The 23,576-nt window shown below is 37.4% G+C and overlaps 1 protein-coding gene across 1 annotated transcript in view; it reads right to left on the bottom strand.

The window, feature by feature from the left end:
• Positions 1 to 23,576, bottom strand: part of PLCB1 (phospholipase C beta 1) — a 699,731-nt gene that overhangs the window by 223,988 nt on the left and 452,167 nt on the right. The window contains 1 exon segment of the mRNA XM_032606422.1: positions 8,805 to 8,942. Within this exon segment, the coding sequence (XP_032462313.1) occupies positions 8,805 to 8,942 (138 nt within the window).

Here is a 23,576-nt window from a genome sequence, read left to right as displayed (position 1 = left end):
AGGAGGCTGTGGCAGGACCCTTCCCTCTTTTCTTTTCTATTTCATTTAGTAGACTATTATTTCTTTTTCTGAAAAAAAGCCTCCCCTTTGTGGCACCTTCTCTTATTCCTTCCCCTAAAAGGTCTCAATTATTTGGCGAGCTGAAGATATTTTCTCTTTTCTCCAGAAAACATGTGGTAACTGGTGGGTAGAGGGGGATGACAGTGACAATGACTTTGAGTGGGAACAAGGTTGGGATCGGGAAAGATGAGGTTGGAAGCCACCAAGAATCCTGGAAAACCTTAGGGGGAGTTCTGTGCTGGGGGGAAGGGATCTTGGAGCAACTAGCTCAGGAGCCTCAATTTTTTGAACTCAAAAATGAGGATATTGGAGTGTATGATGTTCAAAGTCTCCATGGCTTTACAATTTTTCATGATCTATCAATTGCTTTCAAGAATTCATAAGCTTCTTTCTCCCCTTCTTGCTCTTTCCCTTCCCCTCTCCCTCCTTTTTCCTTTCTTTCTTTTTATTTTTTCTGCCAAAGCACACATTTATTGAGTGCCTAATACCGGCTAAGCACTAAGGTAGATCTTGGGAACACAAATGACTAAGCTATATTTTCTGATTTTAAGCAGCTCACAAATCCAGGGTAGGGTGTCAGACACACTGACAGATAATTAAAGTGTGAGAAATGCAATAGCAAATATGCGTGGGGTTCATCAAAGAACAGGAAGGAACCATCAGTTGTTCATGGAACGCATGAAACAGAAGGGGAGATGGGTGAGTAAGCTGAGTCCCTATGGAGGCTTGGAAATTCTGGACAGAATGGAGAAGGGACATCTAGGAAAGCACACACTTCTGAGGGCACAGAATTACCATTATAAAGGAAGAAAGAATCACAGGTTGTTTAGAACAGTTGAGGCAGAATAGTGCTAGGGTCCAAGTGGTGATTCACTGACACCTAAGGGCAGAGGCTATGTTTGTTTTGGTCACGGGTAAATCCCTAGTACTTGGCACATACTATACCCTCAATGAATATTTGTTCATTAAATGAATGACTGAATGATATGTGCAGAAAACTTCATTTTGTGGGTAATATGCAATAAAAATGATTTGAAGCAAGATCAGGTTTGAGGTTTCTTAGGATCATTCCTAGCAGATAGACACACAGAGTTGGAGAGCAAAGAGAGGATTCTAGGAGAGGAGGTAGAAGGCGTCTACAGATGGGACCCATCAGGAACTTGAACAAGATGGGAGGGGGGAGCAGGATGAGGAAAGAGATATGAGAGCTAATTAGGAAATTCAGAGAGCTTGCAAGTTATTTGGATGGTGGGCAAGCAAATGGTGTGGATGCAGTTAAGGCAAACTTCCAGGAAATCCCAGATCATACTCCCCAAATGAGTAAACTAGATTGTCTATGATATTCATACCTGCAGAGGTGACAGAGGTTACCCCCAAATTCTGAAATAGCTATTGAAAACTGATGTCAGTTTATAGAACATATTTTTGGAGAGCACATTTATTCTGTGACAGTTACTTCAAAATCTAATAATTTAGCAGACAGAGATCCTCTGTTAAAGTTTTTTTTTGCATGAGTGAATTAACATTTAGAAAACTAACTGGCTCAACCAGTTTGGGAAATTGGCAATATCCATCAAGGCTGGACATAGGAAGACCTATGACCAGCAATTACATACCTCACAGAAAGGCATATGTTTATAACAACACTGTTTGTTTTTATTTTTAAATTGAAGTATAGTTGAGTTATAATGTTGTTTTAGTTTCTGGTGTACAATGATTCAGTTATACATATATATATATATATATATATATACATATTCTTTTTCATATTCTTTCCCATTATGGTTTAATCACAGAATATTGAATATAGTTGCCTGTGCTATACAGTAGGACATTTTTGTTTATCTATTTCATATATAGTAGTTTGTATCTGCTAATCCCAAACTCCTAATTTATCCCACCCCCACCCACTTTCCCCTTTGGTAACCATAAGTTTGTTTTCTATGTCTGTGAGTCTGTTTCTGTTTCATAAATAAGTTCATTTTGTATCATATTTTAGATTCCACATATGATATCATATGGTATTTGTCTTTCTTTTTATTTTATTTTATTTTTTTGGCCACACTGCATGGCATGTGGGATCTTATTTCCCCAACCAGGCATTGAACCCACACCCCCTGCATTGGAAGCGCAAAGTCTTAACCACTGGACCACTGTGTAAGTCCATGTCTTTCTCTTTCTGACTTACTTCACTTAGTGCATAATCTCTAAGTGCATCCATGTTGCTGCAAATGGCATTATTTCATTCTTTTTTATGGCTGAGTAATATTCCACTGTGTGTGTGTGTGTGTGTGTGTGTGTGTGTGTGTGTGTGTGTGTGTGAATATAAACACATCTTCTTTATCCATTCATCTGTTGATAGACATTTAGGTTGCTTCTATGTCTTGGCTATTGTAAGTAGTGCTGCTATGAACATTGGTGTGTATATATCTTTTCAAATTATAGTTTTCTCTGGATATATCCTCAGGAGTGGGATTGCTGGATCATATGGCAACTCTACTTTTAGTTTTTAAAGGAACTTCAAACTGTTTTCCATAGTGGCTGCACCAATTTACATTCCCTGTAGGAGAACACTGTAGGAGAGTTCCCTTTTCTCCATACCCTCTCCAGCATGTGTTATTTGTAGACTTTTTAATCATGGCTATTCTGACTGGTGTGAATTGATACCTTGTTGTAGTTTTGATTTATAACAACACTATTTGTAATAACCCTAAACTGGAAACTGCCTGAATGTCCACCAACTATAGGATAGATAAATAAATTATGGTATACTATTTAGCAAAGAGAATGAACAAAGTGCAACCACATGCAAAATGTAGAAGAATCTCATAAATATAAATTTTGAGTAATAGAAGTCAGACCAAAAAGAAGACGTAGTCTATGATTTCATTTACAGAAATTTTAAAAACAGGTAAAACTAATTTATAAAGTTGCAGGTTAAAATAGGGTGTGTTAGTAGGGTAGACACCTGGGGTGCTGGTGACTGGTGATGGCCTATCACCCCGAGAGACAGGATTTGAGATTCCAGCTCTGTTTCTTTATTGGGGTGCTGCTCACATGGGTGTGTGCTCTTTTCAAAAATTCATCAAGTTATATAGTTACAGCTTGTGCACTTTTCTGTGCATATTATATTTCAATCAAAGTTAAAAAAAATCCGGTCAAGTCCCTGCGAGTAGCATGGCTAAACAAAAAAAATTAATTTTTTAATTTTGTTTTTCCAATTTATAAATGCTCAAGAGAATTTAGTGTGTAAAATATTAAGGATTGGAAGCAATGGCATCTCTCAATTCTTGTGCAGAGAAGTGGACACAAAATTTCCCCTTCATGGCTCTGTCATTAGGCATCTCAATCTTAACCCCCTGGATCCTTGCTGTCATAATCCACTGCATTTTAATACACTGAAACAATGTCTGGGCTGAAATTTGCCAAACTGGGGGGTGGTTCAACAATGTATCTACCCAGGGGGCCTATCAGAATATCTAACCAATTAGAACGGAATTATCAGAGCTGGAATCTCAAATCCTGTCTCTCGGGGTGATAGGCCATCTCGCTATTATATTGGATTGAACAAGGATCTGGGATAGGAATTGGGCAGGTGGGTGATGGGGTGAGCCTCCAGGGACCAGAACCCAGAGGGAAGACATGCTGAAAATCATTTTAGATTTCTAAATCCAAACAGGGAAGGCTCCACCTCTGTTGCCTTTGCACACAGAGATTCCTCTTTACTAATCCTGAGACAGATTCATTTCTTACCGAAATTCTCTTGATGAAGAGTGATCTCCCATGAGTTACATACTGGATCCCTGAGACCCGACAGTAAACACCAGCATATGGCAATCCTGTGAACCCTGCTCCTGGCTCAGAGCAATCTGTTTTAACCTACACAATGGTGTTTAGGTTGCATGACTGCAGGAAGAAGTAGGCACAATTAGACATCTATATGTAGCTTCCCACCTCAAAGGAAAGCACAATATTAGAAAGAGGGACTAGAACTGGGCAGGAAGAAGAGAATTATTTTATCTTCAGACTTCTTGACCAATAGAAAAATTTGCATTGACCTGATAAATCAGTTAACTTGTTCAAATGACACTGTTTTTTGGAGCTGATGTAACTGATCTGTCTTTTGCAGTCCATGTTAACCTTACCAGTCAGACATTTAAAGAAATTTGCCAACTGGTGTGGAAAAAAGGCTTGAGGATTTAATAGTCCTTACTCTCAGCTACTGACTTCTGTCTTTGGCACTGAGAAAACAGAAGCAATCAAAAAACATCTACAATTCCCTCTATTACATGGACGATTTACCAGCATCTCTACTGATGGACTCCAGTTTTCCTCCTCTTATTGATTAAATGCCCTTGCTCCTGTATGAGCACAGCCCCTCTATTTGTGAATAAGAGAGAGTCAACAATTTTCTTTTTCTTTGTAAAGGACCAGAGAGTAAGTATTTTAGGCTTTGTACTCCATATGTTCTATGTCATAACTACTCAACTATGTCTAGTGAAAGCAGCCATAGACAACTTGTAAACAAATAGGCATTGTTATGTTCCAATAAAACTTTATAAAAACAAGTGGTAGGTCAGACTTGGTCTCAGGCTGTAGTTTACTGAGCCTTGTACTAGATCTTACCACTCTCTTGCCCGCTCAAGGACATGCTCTAGCAATTCTCTGACTCGCTTACATTGTTTTCCCTCCACAGGATCATTCCCACAAGCATACATGTATTTTGTGGTTTCGCCCATCTTAAAAACTATCTCTTGGTCTCACTTCCCCCTTCTAGCAGCTTTCTCATTTTTCCCCTGCCCTTTACATCAAAACTCACAAGAGCAATCTCTTTTGGTTTCTTAATTTGCCTCCACTGATATTCCCCAGAGCCCTCTCCAATAGACTTTGACCCTGCTACTCCACTGTAGTTGCTCTAATCAAGGTCACCAATGACCTCTATATCCTTAAATCCACCAGTCAGTTCTTGGTCTTCATCTTACTTGACCTATAAGTAGCATTTGATCCTGTTGATCACTCTCTTCTTCTTGAAACACTTTGCTTACCTGGCTTCCAAACACACATACTGGCCTCTTTGCCACCTCACTGGCTACTCCTTCTCAGCCTACTTTTTCTGATTCTTTCTTATCTCCTCAATCTCTTCATGTTGGAGTATCAGTGACTCAGGTCTTGGACATCTTCTGTATCTACAGTCATTTCCTGGCTTAGCTCATCCTGCCTCATTAAATACTATCGATAACCTGATGAGTTCCAAACTGTTGCATTATATTTGGCATTGAACCCCAGGTTCATATATCTAACTGCCTACTCAACATGTTTCTTTGGGTATCTAATAATAATCTCAAATTGAACATAATCAAAGCTGAAGCCTTGTTGTATACCACCAAATGTGTTCTACTTTAAACTTTCCTTTTGAAGTAAGTGGCATTTCCAACCTTCCTGTCTCTTGCACCAAAACTCTAACATCATCCTTGATTCTTCTCTTTCTCTCACATGCAACATACAATTGCAATTGTTTATGCTCTGGATTCTTCCTTTAAGTAGATGTAGATATAGATATTCAGACCCCTTCTTATCTCCTACATAGCTCCCCCTTGGTCCAAGATACTAATAACCCACTTAAAATATTTCTACAGTTTTTTTACCTGATCTCCCTGCTTCCATTATTGCCTCTGCCCTTGCAGTCCATTATTGACTAAAGAGTTAAGTCAGACCAAGTCCACCATCTGCTCAAAACCCTCCAATGGCTTCCATCTCCCTCAAAATAAAAGCCAAAGTCCTTCAAAAGCCTACATTACCATACAAGAAATCGACTTCTGTTGCCTTTGCTAGTTTCCTTTGCTGGTACCTCCACCTTTGCCAGGATTCACGTAGCTGTGCGTGGAGGACTATTGGGAATTAACAGTGGGGGAGTAAAGGGAAGGATGATGGCATTCACCTCCCCCCTGAAGCTCTGAGGAGGGGTCAGGGCATCCCAGAGAGGGGGACTGAAGTCCAGGAGTTCCAGGGGTAGCAAATGTGGATGTGTTCATTGGTCCTCGGGGCAGCAGGAGATGCAGGGAGAAGTGTGAGACTCAGAGGGCAAATGTGAAACAAACCACCCATTTTCCAGGTATATTAAAGGGAGGTATCCCTCGAGAGATCAGGGAAAGTCCATCTTTAGGACACAGAGAGTTGGCAAATCATGCTGCATAACAAGAAGAGTGACTTACTTAATTGCAAAAGATACCACTCTTTTAGTCCAACTACAGAGGGAAAAATTGAAAGACAGCTTTCTCCCAATCCACTTTTGAGTCACTTGTCTTAAAGAATAAATAAAAAATTCAATCTCAAGTGATTTATGTAAGAAAGAAAGCACACAAATCTGGAATAATATATTTAGGAAAGCTGAAGTCCTGGTTCTGATAAAAAAAATTTAATCGACTCAGATTTCTCAGGAATCTATGATATTGTTGCAATTGAGCAACTTTCTTCAGATTTTTGCCTTCTCTGAGCATTCCATGAAGAAATAATCCCCTTCCCCCATCCTCATACCCTCTCCTCCTGCTATATCCTTCCACACAGACCTCCATCTGACCCACAGTAAGTGTACTTCATCATTGTGATTTATCTATTTATTTCCTCCAGAATGCTGTGTCCCTGACACTGGAACACAGAAGGCACCTGACAAATGTGTGTTGAATGAATGAATGAGCCAGAATCCCCTGGTAAACAATTTTTTCTGAAGACATTTGACTTTCAAAGAAGCTCAGGTTCCTGTCGGGTGTTCTACATAATGAGGAAAACTGTTTCCTTTGGTGCTGGCACTACGCAAGGTACTAGGTATGTTGGCTCTGGAGACTAAACAGAAGGTGTGATGTTATGAGACAGTGCTGAAAATTAGAAGGGTGGAAATTAAGTTTTCAGAGTACATGGTGTTTGCAAATTTTAATCTTCTGGCTGAGCAATTTCAATGGAGGAAAAGTATCCTATAGAATATCACAGTCTGGGAAGGCAAAACATATTCTGTATCTTCATTAATTATACTAAGCTAGTAGCTGCTGGAAAAACGTCTATAGATTCATTTCTGACAGGGAATACTACAGGGCTCAGTAATCAAAATCCCTAAAGACAATTAGTGAGCAGAAGCCCACAGAGAGGAGGAAATTAAAATGTTTTCGACTCAACCGCACAAAGGTTTAATGCAATATAAGATATGCAGATTTGTTTGTAATAAAAACTATATTCACTCACAGTAAAAGCCTCCCTGAAAGTCACTGTCATTTAGGGAATGCTTTTAACTGAGAGTTAATGAATATCATGAATTGGTCATCTTTTTAAGAAACTGAATATGACTGTATTTCAGGAATGATATTTTAAAAATATTTTAGAAATATTTAGTATTTGTTTATCTATATTCATCCATCTATCCAACCATACATACATATATTGAGAAGTGAAGTGTATACACTCAACAGAATACCAGCAGGTACCAGAATAAGAATGATTGCAAGGCAAGTACAATGCTGTCATGCAGACAATGTTTCATTGAACCGAAGTCTCTCTCCAAGCATAAATTATACCATAGAAGTAAATGGGTGACTTGGTTCTTAAAGAGAGAAAATAGATGGGGTTTGTAACACAGTCTTGATGAGGAGTTTCTAAAGACCTCAGTGTGTCAAAACTAGTTGGCATTTTATTTATTCCATTATAAGAACTGAAGTTGATGTTATGCAACTTTTGGAAATAAACCTCTACCGTAATCACTGAAGAATTAGAGGTCAGGTCAGATTATCTGGTGTAGCTCAAAAAAATGTCAGAGCACTGAGGCTTAAAAAACTATAGATCATAATGCTCAGGCAATGAACACCAGCCTGACATGACCCCATAGTTCTGATCCATGATGTGAGAAGCTGTGTAAGGGCACAGACATGATCTGCAGACTTCAAAGTGTTCCTAGATTCATATTCTTAACTCTGGAAAGAAATTGTATGAGGGGTCAGGATCATCATTAGTATCTTATAAACTATAAACATGGAAAAAGAAACTTTTTCTTTCAATATGTTCATTTCAGTTCTCTTCTAATGGCAGTTGGACATTTTTAGAGAAAGCATCAAACTTGAGTCTAAGTTTCCCAGAAGTTCATAGCTTCTTGTTTGATATATCTTGCCTTTGTTCTAGTTATTTCTGTATGCATCTGAAAGGCCCACTGTCTTAGTAAACTAGCAACTCCTTAATGGAGAGGGCGACGTCTAATTCATCTTTCTAGTCCATGGCTGAATAAATATTTATTATTATTTAAAATTGTTATTTAAAATTTTAAGCTTTTCATTCTTTCCCATATTAATTGAGCAGCTACTATGTGCATAATCATGGGTTAAGTGTGCACATGGTAAAAGAAGTTAAATAGGTACTGAAATGTCTGCCCTCTAGGAGAGGGATGGAAAGAAGATGGTAAGGCTAAGAGAAAATGGGTTGGGATAAGATGCTTAGGTGAAATGGAATGTGGTTTCATCTATATTTTCTTTTGCAAAGAAATTATATAAAATGCCTTATTTTCTAATGTAAAATATCCATTATTCTAAGCCAATGCCATTACTTGGAAGTGTTTGAATTACACTTCTACTTGGCAGCAGAATGATTTTTAGATGGAATTTTAACACATGCTAAATATGACAAAAACTCAAAGTCTTTCATAGGAATCAGGACAATGTCATATGGATTCAGATAGAGGTGACAAGCTTCAGAAGTTTCAATCCACATACCTTGGCCACTTCTTCTTGGAAAGCCACGAGGTTCAAATGGGAGATGTTAACTAAGTCAGGCCCATACACCACTGTTATCATGCGATGTTCCAGGCGCCCGATGTTCCCCACATCCAGAAGTTCACGTAATTTGGGGTCCTGGATAATAATAAATGTTGAAATATTTAGTCTTAGCTAGAGATTTTAGAGCACAATATCAAAAGAATTAGAATTAGAATGCCTTAAAAACAAAGTTGCCTTTTATTCTTTTTTTTAATTTTTAAATTTTTATTGAAGTATAGTTGATTGACAATCTTGTGTTAGTTTCAGGTGTACAGCAAAGTGATTTGGAGATATATACGTATATATATTCTTTTTCAGGTTCTTTTCCCTTATAGGTTATTACAAAAACTGAGTAGAGTTCCCCATGCTATGCAGTAGGTCCTTGTTCGTCGTCTATTTTATATGTAGTAGTGTGTATATGTTAATCTCAAACTCCTAAATTATCCCTCCCCCTCCTTTCCTCTTTGGTAACCATAAGTTTGTTCTCTACATCTGTGGATCAATTTCTGTTTTGTAAATAAGTTCATTTGCATCACATTTTTAGATTCCATATATAAGCAATATCATATGATATTTGTTTTTCTCTGTCTGGCTTACTTCACTTAGTATGATAATCTCTAGGTAAAGTTGCCTTTTATTCTTACTAGAAACTGGTATGAGTTGAAGTCCTTCAACCCAGAAAGGCCCAGAGAGGTGAAATAACTTGCCCAAAGGTTGTGAAGAGAGAATTTCTGCATAAAGATTTATGATCCTCAGATCCTTATGGTATTTTTTTATATTATATTATATTTATATATTTATTTGGTTGTGCTGGGTCTTAGTTGCAGCAGGTGTGCTCCTTAGTTGTGGCATGCATGTAGGATATAGTTCCCTGACTAGGGATAGAACCTGGGCCGCCTGCATTGGGAGCATGGAGTCTTAACCACTGCGCCACCAGGGAAGTCCCGATCCTCATGGTATTATGCTAAGTGAACTAAGTCAGAAAGAGAAGGACAAATACTGCATGATATCACTTATACATTATTTTAAAAAAGCTGAACTCATAGTAACAGAGATTAGAGTAGTGGTTACCAGGGACTGGAGGGTGGGAAAAATGGGGAGATGTTGGTCAGAGGGTATAAATTTACAGATATAAGATAAGTTCTGGGGATCTAATGTATAGCATGGTGATTATAGTTAATAATATTGTATTATATATTGGAAAAATGCTAGGGGAGTAGATCTGAAATGTTCTCACCACAAAAAAGAAATGATAATTATGTGAGGTGATGGAAGCATTAGCTAACAATCTGGTGGTAATCATTTTGCAATATATAAATGTAACAAATCAACATGCTATGCACCTAAACTTACACAATATTGTGTGTTAATTATATCTCAATAAAGCTGGAAAAAAGACTTATGGTCGTAAGTCAAGAGCTCTTTCTGTCATACTGTCATTCAGTAACACATTTTTATGTGTCACAATTCTCCCTTTATTTCCTCAAATTATCCCAGGAATCACATAGTGAAATGCAAAATCTCATCCTTCTCCTCAATTCATGAACACATTGAAATGAAGAGGGTGGTTTGGCAGAATCAAAACACAACAGTGCCACCTAGGGCTGGGGCAGAAACCTAGCTGAGGGTCGCAGCATGGACTTTCTCCACACTGAACACTGACAGAGAGGACTGTTAAAGTGAGCCACATGGCGGCACCTGCCATGAATATGTTATTTCAGTTCTATCCTCAAAAAGTAATGGGATTTGGACATAGAGAAATTCTGCAGTCTTTTCAGAGCAAGTTGCCTTCTTTGTGACATCATAAGTATGGATCCCTTGGAGATATAGTCCTGCTGGGCAAAGGAGGTTTCCAAATTTTCTGAATTCAAAACAAAATCTACATCGGGCTCCGCCATTTTGGCTGAATTTATTTTCCTTTCATATAGGCCTTGAAGAAGATAAGAGCTTCATGCAGAAAATTAGCATGAAATCAATCACTTAGCAAATTTTCAGCCAGCTTCTGAGCAAGGAATAAATTTACATTCTTATTTATTTAGCTAAATGCTGGGCCAACAGGGCTTAATGACTTAGGCTGGTTATTCTCATCTCCCTTCTGAGGTTTTTATATACAGCACGCTTATAAAGAAAAAGCAAACTTGAAAAAACCAAGAAAGAAACAACAAAACGTTTCCAGCTGAGTTATTTGATTTGGTGACATTAATTCTCTCTTTAGTTAATAAAGCTTTCTCCTCTGTTCGGCCGAATGAAGAGGAACATTTTCAGGTAAGTTATGATGAGAGGAAATCCCATTTCAAAGCTGTGCCCAATATAATCAAAATTTCAACTTGACTAACAAGCTGAGAATTTATCAAGAACATCAGGCCTCCTTGAAAGATCAAATGCTATCACAAAAGTATCAATTTGCATGACCTAGAAAAGGAGAGGAACACAGTAAAAAAATATTAAATAAACAATCATAGTAAAAAGGGAAATGTTTAACATTTTACCATTAATGAAAGATTAAAGGAGAATGTTCCGAAAGAATGGACTTTTTGTGAAGGCTAATTAAAGAATGATACCAGCTGTTCTGTGAAACAACTGCATCTCAGGTTTTGATCACCATTGAGGCAAGTTTCAAAGGGAAAATACATTTGATCAGTACTTAAAATTTTTTTTGTGTGTACTTAGAAGAGAAAAATAAACTTCAGAAACCACCTGAAACTTGTAATTATAAATCCCTAGTGTTAAATCAGTGATTAAAAAATCCACCAATATCTTCGGTTCTACAACATTTAATGGGACAATATTTGGAATTGAATGCACTCTATACTTTGTATCCTTTCTTTCCTTCCATTGACAGCCATGTGACTCACCCTCTGGCTCTTTTCTCTTTCAAGTATTTTCTCTTCCTTCTATACTACTTTGCTGCCTAATTCACATATCCATTAAAAATACTTTTGCCCACTTATTAATATTTGATGGATTAAAGAGTGTCACCTCTCAGAACTTCAGGGACTAGGTGTGGGGCTCAGGGATTCATTTGAGTTTTCCTTGAGAAATAGGAACACCGGGCAAGTACAGAGGACCGAGGGAAGGTGCCTAGAATAGAAGATAATTCTGGAAGAGGGATTCGGGGATTCACACTGTCCCTAACAATACTGTTAGGTACAGTCAACAGGACGTTTTGAGAAAGATGACCAACTCTTTGTGGCAGCTCTGTTAAGTTTTCCCACTAATGGTTTAATGGTTACATACATATATATATATATATATATATATATATATATATATATATGGGATAGGGAGGATAATGCAGGCTGGCAAAATGATGATGATGACTGAATCTGAGGGGTAGGTATTTGAGGGTTCATTGTTACATATCTATCTACATCTGAGATAGTTAACATTTATACATCAATAATAAATTTTTAAAAAGTATTGAGCATGAACTGGAGGTGCAAGAAATTTTAGAAATAAAATTTAGAAATTCAAGAGAAACCACAATATTTTAAAGTTATGTCATTCTGAAAGCAAGCAGAGAAATCGTTTAAATATATAACAAGCAACTTTCTTACTAATACCTTTTCTTGGTGATGGATCATACTAATTTTTAAACTATATTTTACTTTCTTTTCCATCATTAATCATTTTATTTCTCTTTAAAATTGTACCTTTTCTTCATCTATTTCATTTTTTATCAACACCAAACATGGTTATGTTAGAAATCTCTCTTAGGACATGACTTCACTTTTCTTTTTACCTGTACTGTTTTCTATTTTGAACACAACATCCCAAGCTGATGTGGTGGCTTCAAATCTCATTCCTCATTACTGAGCAGATTGTCATGTGAAGGGTATACTTGGAAAAGATATCTGTCTTTTCAAGTACCAAAAGTTGCCCTCAGTTGTTTTCAGCAAAGGAGACCCTCAGAGAATAGGCAAAAGGGGGAAATTATCTAGAAGAATAAATAGCAAAGGCACCCAGTGTTTGGAGAAACTTGTAAGTGGAAGGATTTAAAGTAAACATGTCTAGGGAGTTCCCTGACAGTCCAGTGGTTAGGACTCAGTGCTTTCACTGCCTGGGGTTCAATCTCTGGTTGGGAACTAAGATCCCGCAAGCCACGTGGGATGGCCAAAACAAAAACAAAAACAAACTAAAAATAAAGTAAATATGTCTAAAAAATGGTTGTCTCTCGGGAGTTGTTTCTCAGGTCTGGGGATATGGGTGGCTGCATTTCAAAAACAAACAAAATCAAAATATGTTGTAACAATAAAAAAAACCTATAGACAGCTTGCATAAAAACCACCCTCTTCCCAAAATCTATTCTACTAAGGAATCTTATTTCTGTTTCTCATTGATTGAACCTCCTGACCAGTTTTCAGAAAAGGATTTACGTACGTAGGTTACTACCAAGTTCAAACATATTTCTTGGTCCCTGCAATGATATAAATTCTTTGAAAATTTTACAAAGAAAACAAGCTATCCCCACAACTCTATAAAAATGTCCAATTTCTCTGTTGCAGAACACTAAAGAGTATAGCTCAGAAAAAAAAAAAAAAGAGGTGAGGTGAACTTGAAATTTCGTAGTTTCACTAAGCTGGCACTCAGGCCTGCTTTCCCCAGAGAATATCCTACATGTGTCTCCACCATTGGAATTAGCCAGACTAACTAAGAATCCTGGCAGCTATAATTTAAGTGTAATTTTAATGTTAAGTGAAGGATCATCTCTATTCATTCCCATAAGTGTTACAAAATAGAGACTGTCTGACTAAATAAGTTCATTTTCTCTTAATCATTAGGATTCGTGATTAAATTTCTTCAGTTCTGCTGCAAAGAAAGTGAAGTTGCTCAGATTAATGATTCCCATTTCTAGGTAATAGGCAACTGAAGAAAGTTAAGACCCGCCTACACCTGAGACACAGGTGTGCATTATTATAATTATAACATATCATTCAACAAAATAGAAATTAATAAAAAGGATAATCACATGCTAAAAGATGCTTTTTAAAAGAGTCAAATCCCAGTTTCAACCTTCATTCCTTAATATATATGACTTTCAAAGAAAAGCTATTTTATTTGTATGTCAGATATATGCAAAGTAAAAAAAAATCTTTTAAGACCTTAGATTTCATTTTGATACCAAAAACGTTCTTGGTGCAGAAAATATACCTCACTCATTTTTCATTCCCATAAAATATATCTTTACTGGATGTTAGGCTTATTGAACAATTTGCATATTAGGTTAATTTTATTCCCAGCACTTAATACAATATTTTTGATCTGAATTAAAATTATATAGATGTAACTTTAATCCATCATTCAGATAAAGAGCCAGGTATATAAAAGTCTTTCTATTAACACTCAGTACAACAGTCAGAAATGAAGGAGATAGATTCCTTGTTAGATTAAAATGACATTAGCATGCTTATGCTTTATTTAAATCTGTTGTGAAAGAAAGATATAAACTTATGTCAAGGGTGGTTTTCCATCAAGGTTTTGAATTTAACATTTGCCTTTTGGAAAATAAAACATAGATGAACAAACCCCTTGGAATCAATACTTATTCTCACACCTCTCATTACAAAAGTTTTGCTCTTTTTTATGAACGTCATGAGGAATACTATTCTCTTCTTCAGGATATACCAATAGTTTAGGCAGCTCACACAGCCAGCAAGCCTTTTCAGATAAAAGTTTCCACTTGCATGGATTTTTAACTCTGAAATGTGGTGCCATGAACATTTTCCTACACAGAAGGGAAAACTTGGAGGACGTTGTTTATCCATTTTTTTCCTGTAAGTGAGGACGGGGGTGGCTTGAATAGTTTTCAGCTATTTCTTTAGATGGAGGAAATAGCAAAGTGAGAACAGACTGACTATGACAAAGAAAAGTGACTATGGGCAAATACTAGAAAGAAAAAGAGCAGTACAGTCCTTCATATCTCACAGAGGCATTATCATAACAAGATTATTTATACTTGTTTGGATAGAGTGGTGATGAAGTTGTACACACAGTCTTCACTGCACTCATGGGAGGCCTCCATGTACAAGTAAAAAAATCTATTGGAGGAGAAGAAAACATTTAGTTGGCCTGGCTATGCATCTCCATCCAAAATAAAGTGTCCTGAAGGTGCCAGACATGAGTTTATTGAGCTAAAAACTAACAGACTGTTCAAATCTAAAAGAAAAGAAAAATACTTTAGAAGAAATGTAAATGCAATCACCCTGAAAAATATTCCCCTTGATCATAGGCATATCCATGCAGCTAAAATTTTGTTTATCCTTGGGAATGGCTACAGAGGAGAGAGATATAAATTCAAGGAAAGTCTCCATTTAGCATTCTAGTGATTAACGTAAAATTTAACTGCTTGAGGTTTTCCTCCTTTCAGTGAACAAGCTCAGGGTGTGGTTTTAACGTAGTTTCAGAGTTACCTAGTTTCAAAGAATGAAGAGAAAGAGGAAGTGGGTGCTGGAGGCGTTCAGCCAGCTGACACTCAGAAGGAGACTAAAAAGGGCATTAAAATAAGCTGCCTGGATTCCTGGGAACAAGTAAGTCCCAGAATGTAGAGATGTCCAAGTGATACTTGTTAGAGCTGCACAAATGCTGTTATTTTAAGAAGTTGCATTATCTGAGCTAGGTTCCTAGGTCGCAGTACACATGCTCAGCTAACAGGATGCTTGGCTTGGTGCTTCTTCAGAAACAGACCTGGGTCAATGATCTGGGGGCAAGTATTGATACATTACTTTGGAGGTGATCACAGGAAGTACAATGACAGAGTAAGACAAGGAGGAAAGAAAGCCAATAGATAGCATGTTTACAGTATGTAGGATATAGAGCAGATTACCACTTTGGGCAACTGAGGCTCAATCCAACCAGCACAACCCTAAGACTGTGTGAACATACCCCCAAGGATCCTGGAAACTGGAGTACCGACCTGTCAACTCCCATCTCTTGTTGATGGAGCATCTCTCCTGGGATGCCCACTCCCTTGCATTACGGCCAGAAAACATTCTCAGGACTATGTAGGAACTCTACAGGTAAACTCTGGGGTGGGCCAGTGGAATATGAGTGCACAGAAAATGTCTGTTACACTGTTGAAGGAATGACTACAAGAAATAAAATTTGGTCCTGATATTGATTAATCTTCATGTATTCTATGGGATCTACATTTGAAGGAATTTCATTAGGGCAAATAGATTTAGATTCCTAACTGATCAGTTCTCTATAAAAAATAATAAATATAGCCACAGTAAGTTCTAATTAGTAATCGTTTGTCAAGCACCATCCTAGCTGTTCTATATTTTTCGCTCTGCTTCATCTGCAAACTAATGTTGAAAGGTAGCTATGTTTTTCTTCCCCTCAGTTTGCAAATAAGAACTCTGAGGTTTGGGGGTTGGTAAAGTAATTTGCCCAGTTGTGTAAAATGGGGGAAGGAAGATTTGCCACCGGGTACAGTGGATCATAAAGTCTAAGCCCTCTGTGTATCACATTGTGTTAAAAAGTGTAGCCAAGTTGATGGAGTTGATATAAAAATAGTGCAAATATTTCAAATGACAGAATAAACAAATAAATCAGCATCCATTCAAGTCATCTCCCTTAGTGATATTTTAGGCAGTTCCTAAAAGTACAAAATAATCCGAATGTGAAATTAAAACAGGAAAGAAATATGGTCTAGTGGTACCACTTGTCTTGCTAGGAAAGAATGGGAGCCAAACAGCCAAGTTCAATCATCATTTGTACAGTAATCTTTACTGAAAGTCAAAGTGCATGAAATATATAGCAGTTTTTTAAAAAAAGTCAGTGGGAAAAGAAGTGAGCTTCCTCCTCCTCATGGACTCAGTATTTGTCAAACTTAAAAATTTTAAAGTATAGATAGCTTGTCATTCATGTTTCAAACTCTCCCCAGGCCTTCTGTGACACATGCAACCACCTAACTCCCAGCAAAATTCGTATACACCATCATTTCCACTCCAGTGCATAAAAAGCCACATGTCCTGAGGGCTAGCGGTGTGTACAAGGCAGGCAATTAGTCCGCATATGTTCCATCCTGGTTAAAATTCCCCACAGAGCGGGTGACATGCATTACATTTTGGGGGGTGGGGTGGGTTGAGGGGGAGCGTGGTGCTTCTGGGTAAGTTTCATTATCATTGTTTCCAAGTTTTAGAATAATGAGGCCTGTTTGTTAAAAGAATGCAGATAATATTTACTAAGTTCTCTCTGGTCCATGAGTCCTTTAATTGGTGAGATATTTTTTTTTCCTATTTTGTTGTGGGATTTGCCTCCTTATATGGTATTTGATACAATTAGAGGGCACCAAAGGGGCTTCTGAAACCTCAGAACAGAAGTGAAAATCAAGCATATTAAAAAAAGAAGGCCCAACAATTCCTTAGCAATGACAAACACAAACAATGCCCCCTTTGCAGTTTCTGGAAAATCCATGTGCTTAGCGTAGATGCTAAGGACTTCTGACACTTTGAGGGAGACAGCAGAAATTGTATCCTGTCTATCTGACTCTCAGTTTCAGATGCGCCAATTAAAAGCAATGTAACCTCGTGAGTTTTCTTAATCCTTCTATGACTCAGTTTCTTTGTTACCGGAATAAATGAATAATTATATGTTAAGTGCTCGGGGCAGCACATAACAAGCTGTGAGTATGTGAAAAATAAATCAATAGCCTGAAAATGAAAGACAATATAGGGGCATCTACTGAATAATTTAATTTCTTATGGACACCAGAACATGTTACTACAAATATATATATGTACATATATATACACACATATATATATTTATTTACTTTGTGACTTATCAAGCAAGACATATATTTGTATTTACATTTGTATCTATTTATTATATTATATTTAAACACACACACTTTTCCTTTATATTTTCCTTAATTTGCTCTTTCATGGGAAGCATAATTTAAAGAGTGCTAAAAGACATTTCTAGAACTTTTATGTTTCTGGCTCCTGTGTTCAACTAGCTTTGAAAATTAGGCAACTTTTTCCTCTGAGTTTCAGCTTAGTTTTTACTCAATATGGATGATAATAATGTCTTCTCACCTTAATGCATTAGTGTGGTAATCAAAATTGAATCTGCAAACTGTACTGTGTCACGTGTAAAGAAAGAATTTACATATTTTTGTGGTGACTGATGTAATAATTTATTTTAAGTATGACATGAAAAATAGCAGTGAAAACTTGTCAGCTGTTTATCTTTTTCTTATTAAAATTATAAAAGGGATACAGGAGCTTAAAGGAAAGAAATTTTCCTGTCAATTTGCTATAGGTAACTAAAGGAGTTTGAAGTAAATAGATAAGTTATCTAGCAGTGTCTAAATATAGGTATGAATGTGTGTCTACTAAAGGTTCTAAAAATATTTCAAGATTAAATATTATTTGATTTTCACATTTATCTCTGTTTTATTTATATCTCTTTTATTTTCCGTTACTCTAGATAAATGAGTTAACTATATTCCATAATGAATAAAGATAAATAATGTATTATTCCTTCAGAAACACAGGTATTATAAAGCTCTTTATAATTCAAAGTCTGGAGGAGGTTTGATATCTACTTTTATAAGAAATAACAAATAGCATCTAAATAAGCCCTGTCTTAAATATGCCTTTTTATGTGTGTGCTTCTCTTTGAAAGTAAGAAAATGTCTTCTAAAATTCTTTGCTATCCATCCATCAGAATAATCCAACATTACACATGAAGACCAAAGTTGTCATCTCAACTTTCCATGAGAAAACAATTATCCTGAGAGTTATTTGAATGTGTCTAGTTAGTAAAATCAGGCAGGTTAATAATAGCTCCATGCCATTACAGTATCGCCAAGATTGCTAGTACAATTCTAAACCGGAATGTAAAAAGAATTCAATGAGTTATGAAGCTCTCAAAATTTTACAAAAATTGTACAAAAAAACAAGTAAGTATTCCCAGGACATTATTAGCCAATTCTTTGCATTTTACTTGTCGACCTGCACTAATCAGTTTTGAAGTAATTTATTTTAACTTTGTTCTCAAATATCATTTATCCCTCTGTCACCTTTTCCCTCCTTCCCACTCACTCATCTTTTCTCTCCCCTACCAAAGTATTCCCTGGGGGATTTTGTAAAGCCTTTGGAAACTGGCAAACTACATGTTTTTTTTTTTTTTTTTTTTTTTTTATGCGTTACGCGGGCCTCTCACTGCTGTGGCCCCTCCCGTTGCGGAGGACAGGCTCCGGACGCGCAGGCCCAGCGGCCATGGCTCACGGTCCCAGCCGCTCCGCGGCATGTGGGATCCTCCCAGACCGGGGCACGAACCCGTGTCCCCTGCATCGGCAGGCAGACTCTCAACCACTGCGCCACCAGGGAAGCCCTACATGTTTTTATATCATCTTAAGAAGACAACATTTGAGGCATGGACTGTTTTAGGATGAACTGTAATGTAACCCAGTTTCATATAAAGAGAAATCATCCTACTGTCAAGGATCAATTCAAATTATTCCACTTCTTGAGTTCTCCAATTCATTCAAATACTTGCTTTATGATTAACTCATAGCAAACACTGACTTAGGGACTCAAGAAACAGAGTAGTCTACAAAGTGGGAGTAAGAGGATTCATGCACTTTCCTTTCTTTTCTTTAACGATTCCCACTTGATACCTTCTTGCGAAATATACTGTAGAAGATATTGGAAGATTCGCTCAGAGTTTCACTTCAGTCTAGTGATTTCCTAGCATTGTTGGCTAATTTCAACAATTAAGTACAAAAAATGGATTGCACTGAGCCATGAATAGGTTGCCTCTCATGGTATGCTGGTACATGTTTAAGGCTTTCAAAGGAGAAAACCCCAACAAAACCCCAAAACCCAAGCAAACAAACAACAAGAACAAAAACCCCCATATCCCTGAATTGTAGCACTTACCACTTTTCATGATGTAAATACTGCCACTATAGCCAATTTTAAACTACCCAAATAACATCACTGGATTCAGAAGTGGAAAGAGATGTACAGATGTGCTACAGATGTAGCAAACTATTATATAATATTTCACTGTACAGACAGAAGAGCTATAAATAACCTCAAGATCATAGATAATCATAAAATATAACAAAATAAATAGAAAGTGATGAGTGTTGAGTATTTATTACCTATGTATTTAATATAATGTATTTAGTTGCAAATTCATCTTATGTAATTTATAATAATGGCTGTGTTTAACAACCCGTAGCACATTTACCAAAAATTTAACAATTGACTATCATGAACTGGTATGAGCTGGCTCCAGCTCATCACTGGTTGTGTCCAGAGGTGGTCTATAAAAGTTAAAAGAGACTGCTATGCTTCTGGGAAATAGGGAAATGTGTCTGTTTGAACAGCATCACCCCCAAATCTCTATAGGCATCGATTTATCTATTTTAGCTTCTTTCTGGTTTTCTTCCTGGCTGGAGATTGCTTCGCAATTGCTTTATTGTCACAGATTGCTCTCCTCGGGCCTTATCTGACACATGTAAGAGGACCTCACTCTGGGTACTCCCCTAGAATGGTTCTGTTGGGTAGATCCCAGCTTCCTGGGCTCTAAACCTATAGGGCTGGGTCCTGGACTCTCACCTTCAAATACAATTATAGTCCAACTCAAAGTGAAATGTAATAAGAGCATTTCACTCCAAAGTACAATGACTAGCATGGTTTTCTCCTCAATAGAGAGTCTGGTTGTCTAGAGACACTCTGCTATTGACAGATATTCCAAAGGCTCCTTTGTGGAAGAACATTTAGAGTGTTCCCAGTGTTTGTGGGCATCTGCCACAAGTTCTTTATTCATCCCGTGAACAGATGCTTGTAAGTACCTGCTGTTTACCTGGCATGGTGCTGGTTGATGAAGCTACATTAGGGAAAGAAAACAGATACTATACCCCCTGGTGATATTTATAATCCGGTTAGGACACAAGCATTAAATTAATCAAAGAGTCTCTAAATAAACAAGACAGAGCTTGTTATGATATAATTAATGGAATAAGGGAGGGCTTCCTTAAAGATGTATTAGGTGAACTAAAATTTGAAAAATGAGGAAGAGTCTTAAGCAAGTGAAGGAAGAGTAGTAAGAAGCCCTTCAGTCAGGGGAAACAGCATATGTAAATGCCTTGTGGGAGGAGGAAGACAATCAAGTAAGAGAAAGTTCAAAGCAAGAGAAAGTTCAAAGCGGGAAGGGAGTTTGCGTGAAATGAACCTGGGAGGTAGGTAGGGAGCCAGACTATACTAAGAGGTATGGTCTGTACTGCTTAGGGAGTTCTAAGCCTTTGAACAAAGGGAAGCCATTGAATAGGTTCAAGCAGAGGAAGAACACGGTGTGATTTGCTAGAACATAGAGGACAGATTGGAAGGGAGGCACTTGCAGCATCTCAGGGGCATCGTGGTGTAGCTGGACAGATTTGAAAGACATGGAAGAGGCAAAATTAGCTTGACCTGATGTTAGATTGGGTACTGGGATTGAAGAGATGGAGGTGTTAGCAGGTTCTGAACAACTGAGATGTGGTGTAGCCAAGAGACACAGGGACACCTGGAGAAGGAATAGGTTTAAGGGGAGTAGATGGTATGGTAATGAGTTGGGTTTTTAATACGCTAAGTCTGAGGTGCTTTGGAGACTATTCCTGTTTGTGGATCATAAATCCAATTGCAAAAGTCTTATCTACCAGAGAATGGCTACAGAAACAGAGCCCCTGATTTCAGTTTTATTCTGGATAGAACTCTAAATACAGCAAAAACAACCTGAAGAGTAAGATGCCAAGTGGATTTGTTACACTTTCTCCTCTTACATGGATTTTGGGTCATTGTTCTTTAATCCCTCAAATATTTTTTTTCCTTTGATTCACATCATTAAAATCACTTTATATTTATCAAAATGTAGCCCCAGGAAGCCAAATGAAGTATGTACATTTAAAGAACAGCTTCTAAAGGACTTAAGGAGAGGTGATACATTTTGGATAAGTCTCCACAGAAGACAGATGTTAACAAAGATTTCTGTGCATTGTTACATTCAATAGTGGAAGTGGGTGATTGAATTATAAAGGTACTTCATCAAAAACACTGATTTCTAAGGCTATTATGTTTTAGGAGGGTGGTTCTGAATAGTGATTTAGAACAAAAACAGCATCTTTGAAGTGTGATATATTAGATGTTTATGTAACTATAACAAAAGGACTATAAATTTCATTATGAACTTGATTTCCCCAAATCCAAGTGATTTGCAAAACTCTTAAATATTTTAGTAATATTTTTAAGGCAACATATAAAACAAAAATCACTTAAGCACATAGGATGGAATTTTATGCAGCTTTTAAAAATCATGTTGATGGTATAATATTAGGTATAAAAGCAACCCGAAGAACTTGTACACATGGTGTTAATTCGGTGCAACTATAAGTACAGAGAGCACTCAAAAGAAATATAACAAACTATTAGCAATGCTCATATCTACATTGTAAGATGTTGTTTCTTTTTTCAGATGAAAATAACTTCTGAATATGAAGATGTGGCATACACTTATAAAAAATTCAAGTAATTTAGAAAAGGATAATGAAACAAAATTAACTCTGAATTCTACCACCCAGAAGCAACCACTGAAAACATGTTGGAAAACATCTTTCTAGATCAGTGTTGCCTAATACAACTTTCTGTGTTGATGGCATTGTTCTGTATCTGTGCTGTCCAATATGGTAGCCATTAGCCACAAGTGCCTATAGAACACTTGATATGTGTCTATTGCAATTGAGGAAGTTAATTTTTAATCTAATTTAATTTAATCTGATTTAAATTAATTTAAATTTAAATAATCATGTGAGGCCACTGGTTGGCAAGTTGACTGCGTAGTTCTAAACATTTCTCTAAAGGGAACCCTCCTGCACTGTTGATAGGAATGTAAAGTGATACAGTCACTATGGAGAACAGTATGGAGGTTCCTTAAGAAATTAAAAACAGAACTACCATATGACCCAGCAATACCACTACTGGGCATGCACTCTGGGAAAACCATAATTCAAAAAGATACATGTACCACAATGTTCATTACAGTACTATTTACAATAGCCAGGACATGGAAGCAACCTAGATGTCCACTGACAGATGAATGGATAAAGAAGATGTGGCACATATATACAATGGAATATTACTCGGCCATAAAAAGGAACGAAATTGAGTTATTTGTAGTGAGATGGATGGACCTAGAGTCTGTCGTACAGAGTGGAGTAAGAAAGAGAAAAACAAATACCGTATGCTGGGCTCCCCTGGTGGCGCAGTGGCTGGGAGTCCGCCTGCCTATGCAGGGGACACGGGTTTGTGCCCCGGTCCGGGAGGATCCCACATGCCGCGGAGCGGCTGGGCCGTGGGCCATGGCCGCTGAACCTGCACGTCCGGAGCCTGTGCTCCACAGCAGGAGAGGCCACAACAGTGAGAGGCCCGTGTACCGCAAAAAAAAAAAAAATTAAAAAAAAAAATACCATATGCTAATGCATATATATGGACTCTAAAAAAATGGTACTGACGAACCTAGTGGCATGGCAGGAATAAAGACGCAGACATAGAGAACAGATTTGAGGACACAGTGGGGGAAGGGGAAGCTGGGAGAGTGAGAGAGTAGCATTGACATATGTACACTACCAAATGTAAAATGTATGGCTCGTGGTAAGCTGCTGCATAGCACAGGGAGATCAACTCAATACTTTGTGATGACCTAGAGGGATGGGATTGGGAGGGTGGGAAGGAGGCT

The sequence above is a fragment of the Phocoena sinus genome, chromosome 15 (assembly GCF_008692025.1).
Source record: "Phocoena sinus isolate mPhoSin1 chromosome 15, mPhoSin1.pri, whole genome shotgun sequence".
In the NCBI taxonomy this organism is placed as follows: domain Eukaryota; kingdom Metazoa; phylum Chordata; class Mammalia; order Artiodactyla; family Phocoenidae; genus Phocoena; species Phocoena sinus.
This window is presented reverse-complemented; position numbering and strand designations above follow the sequence as displayed.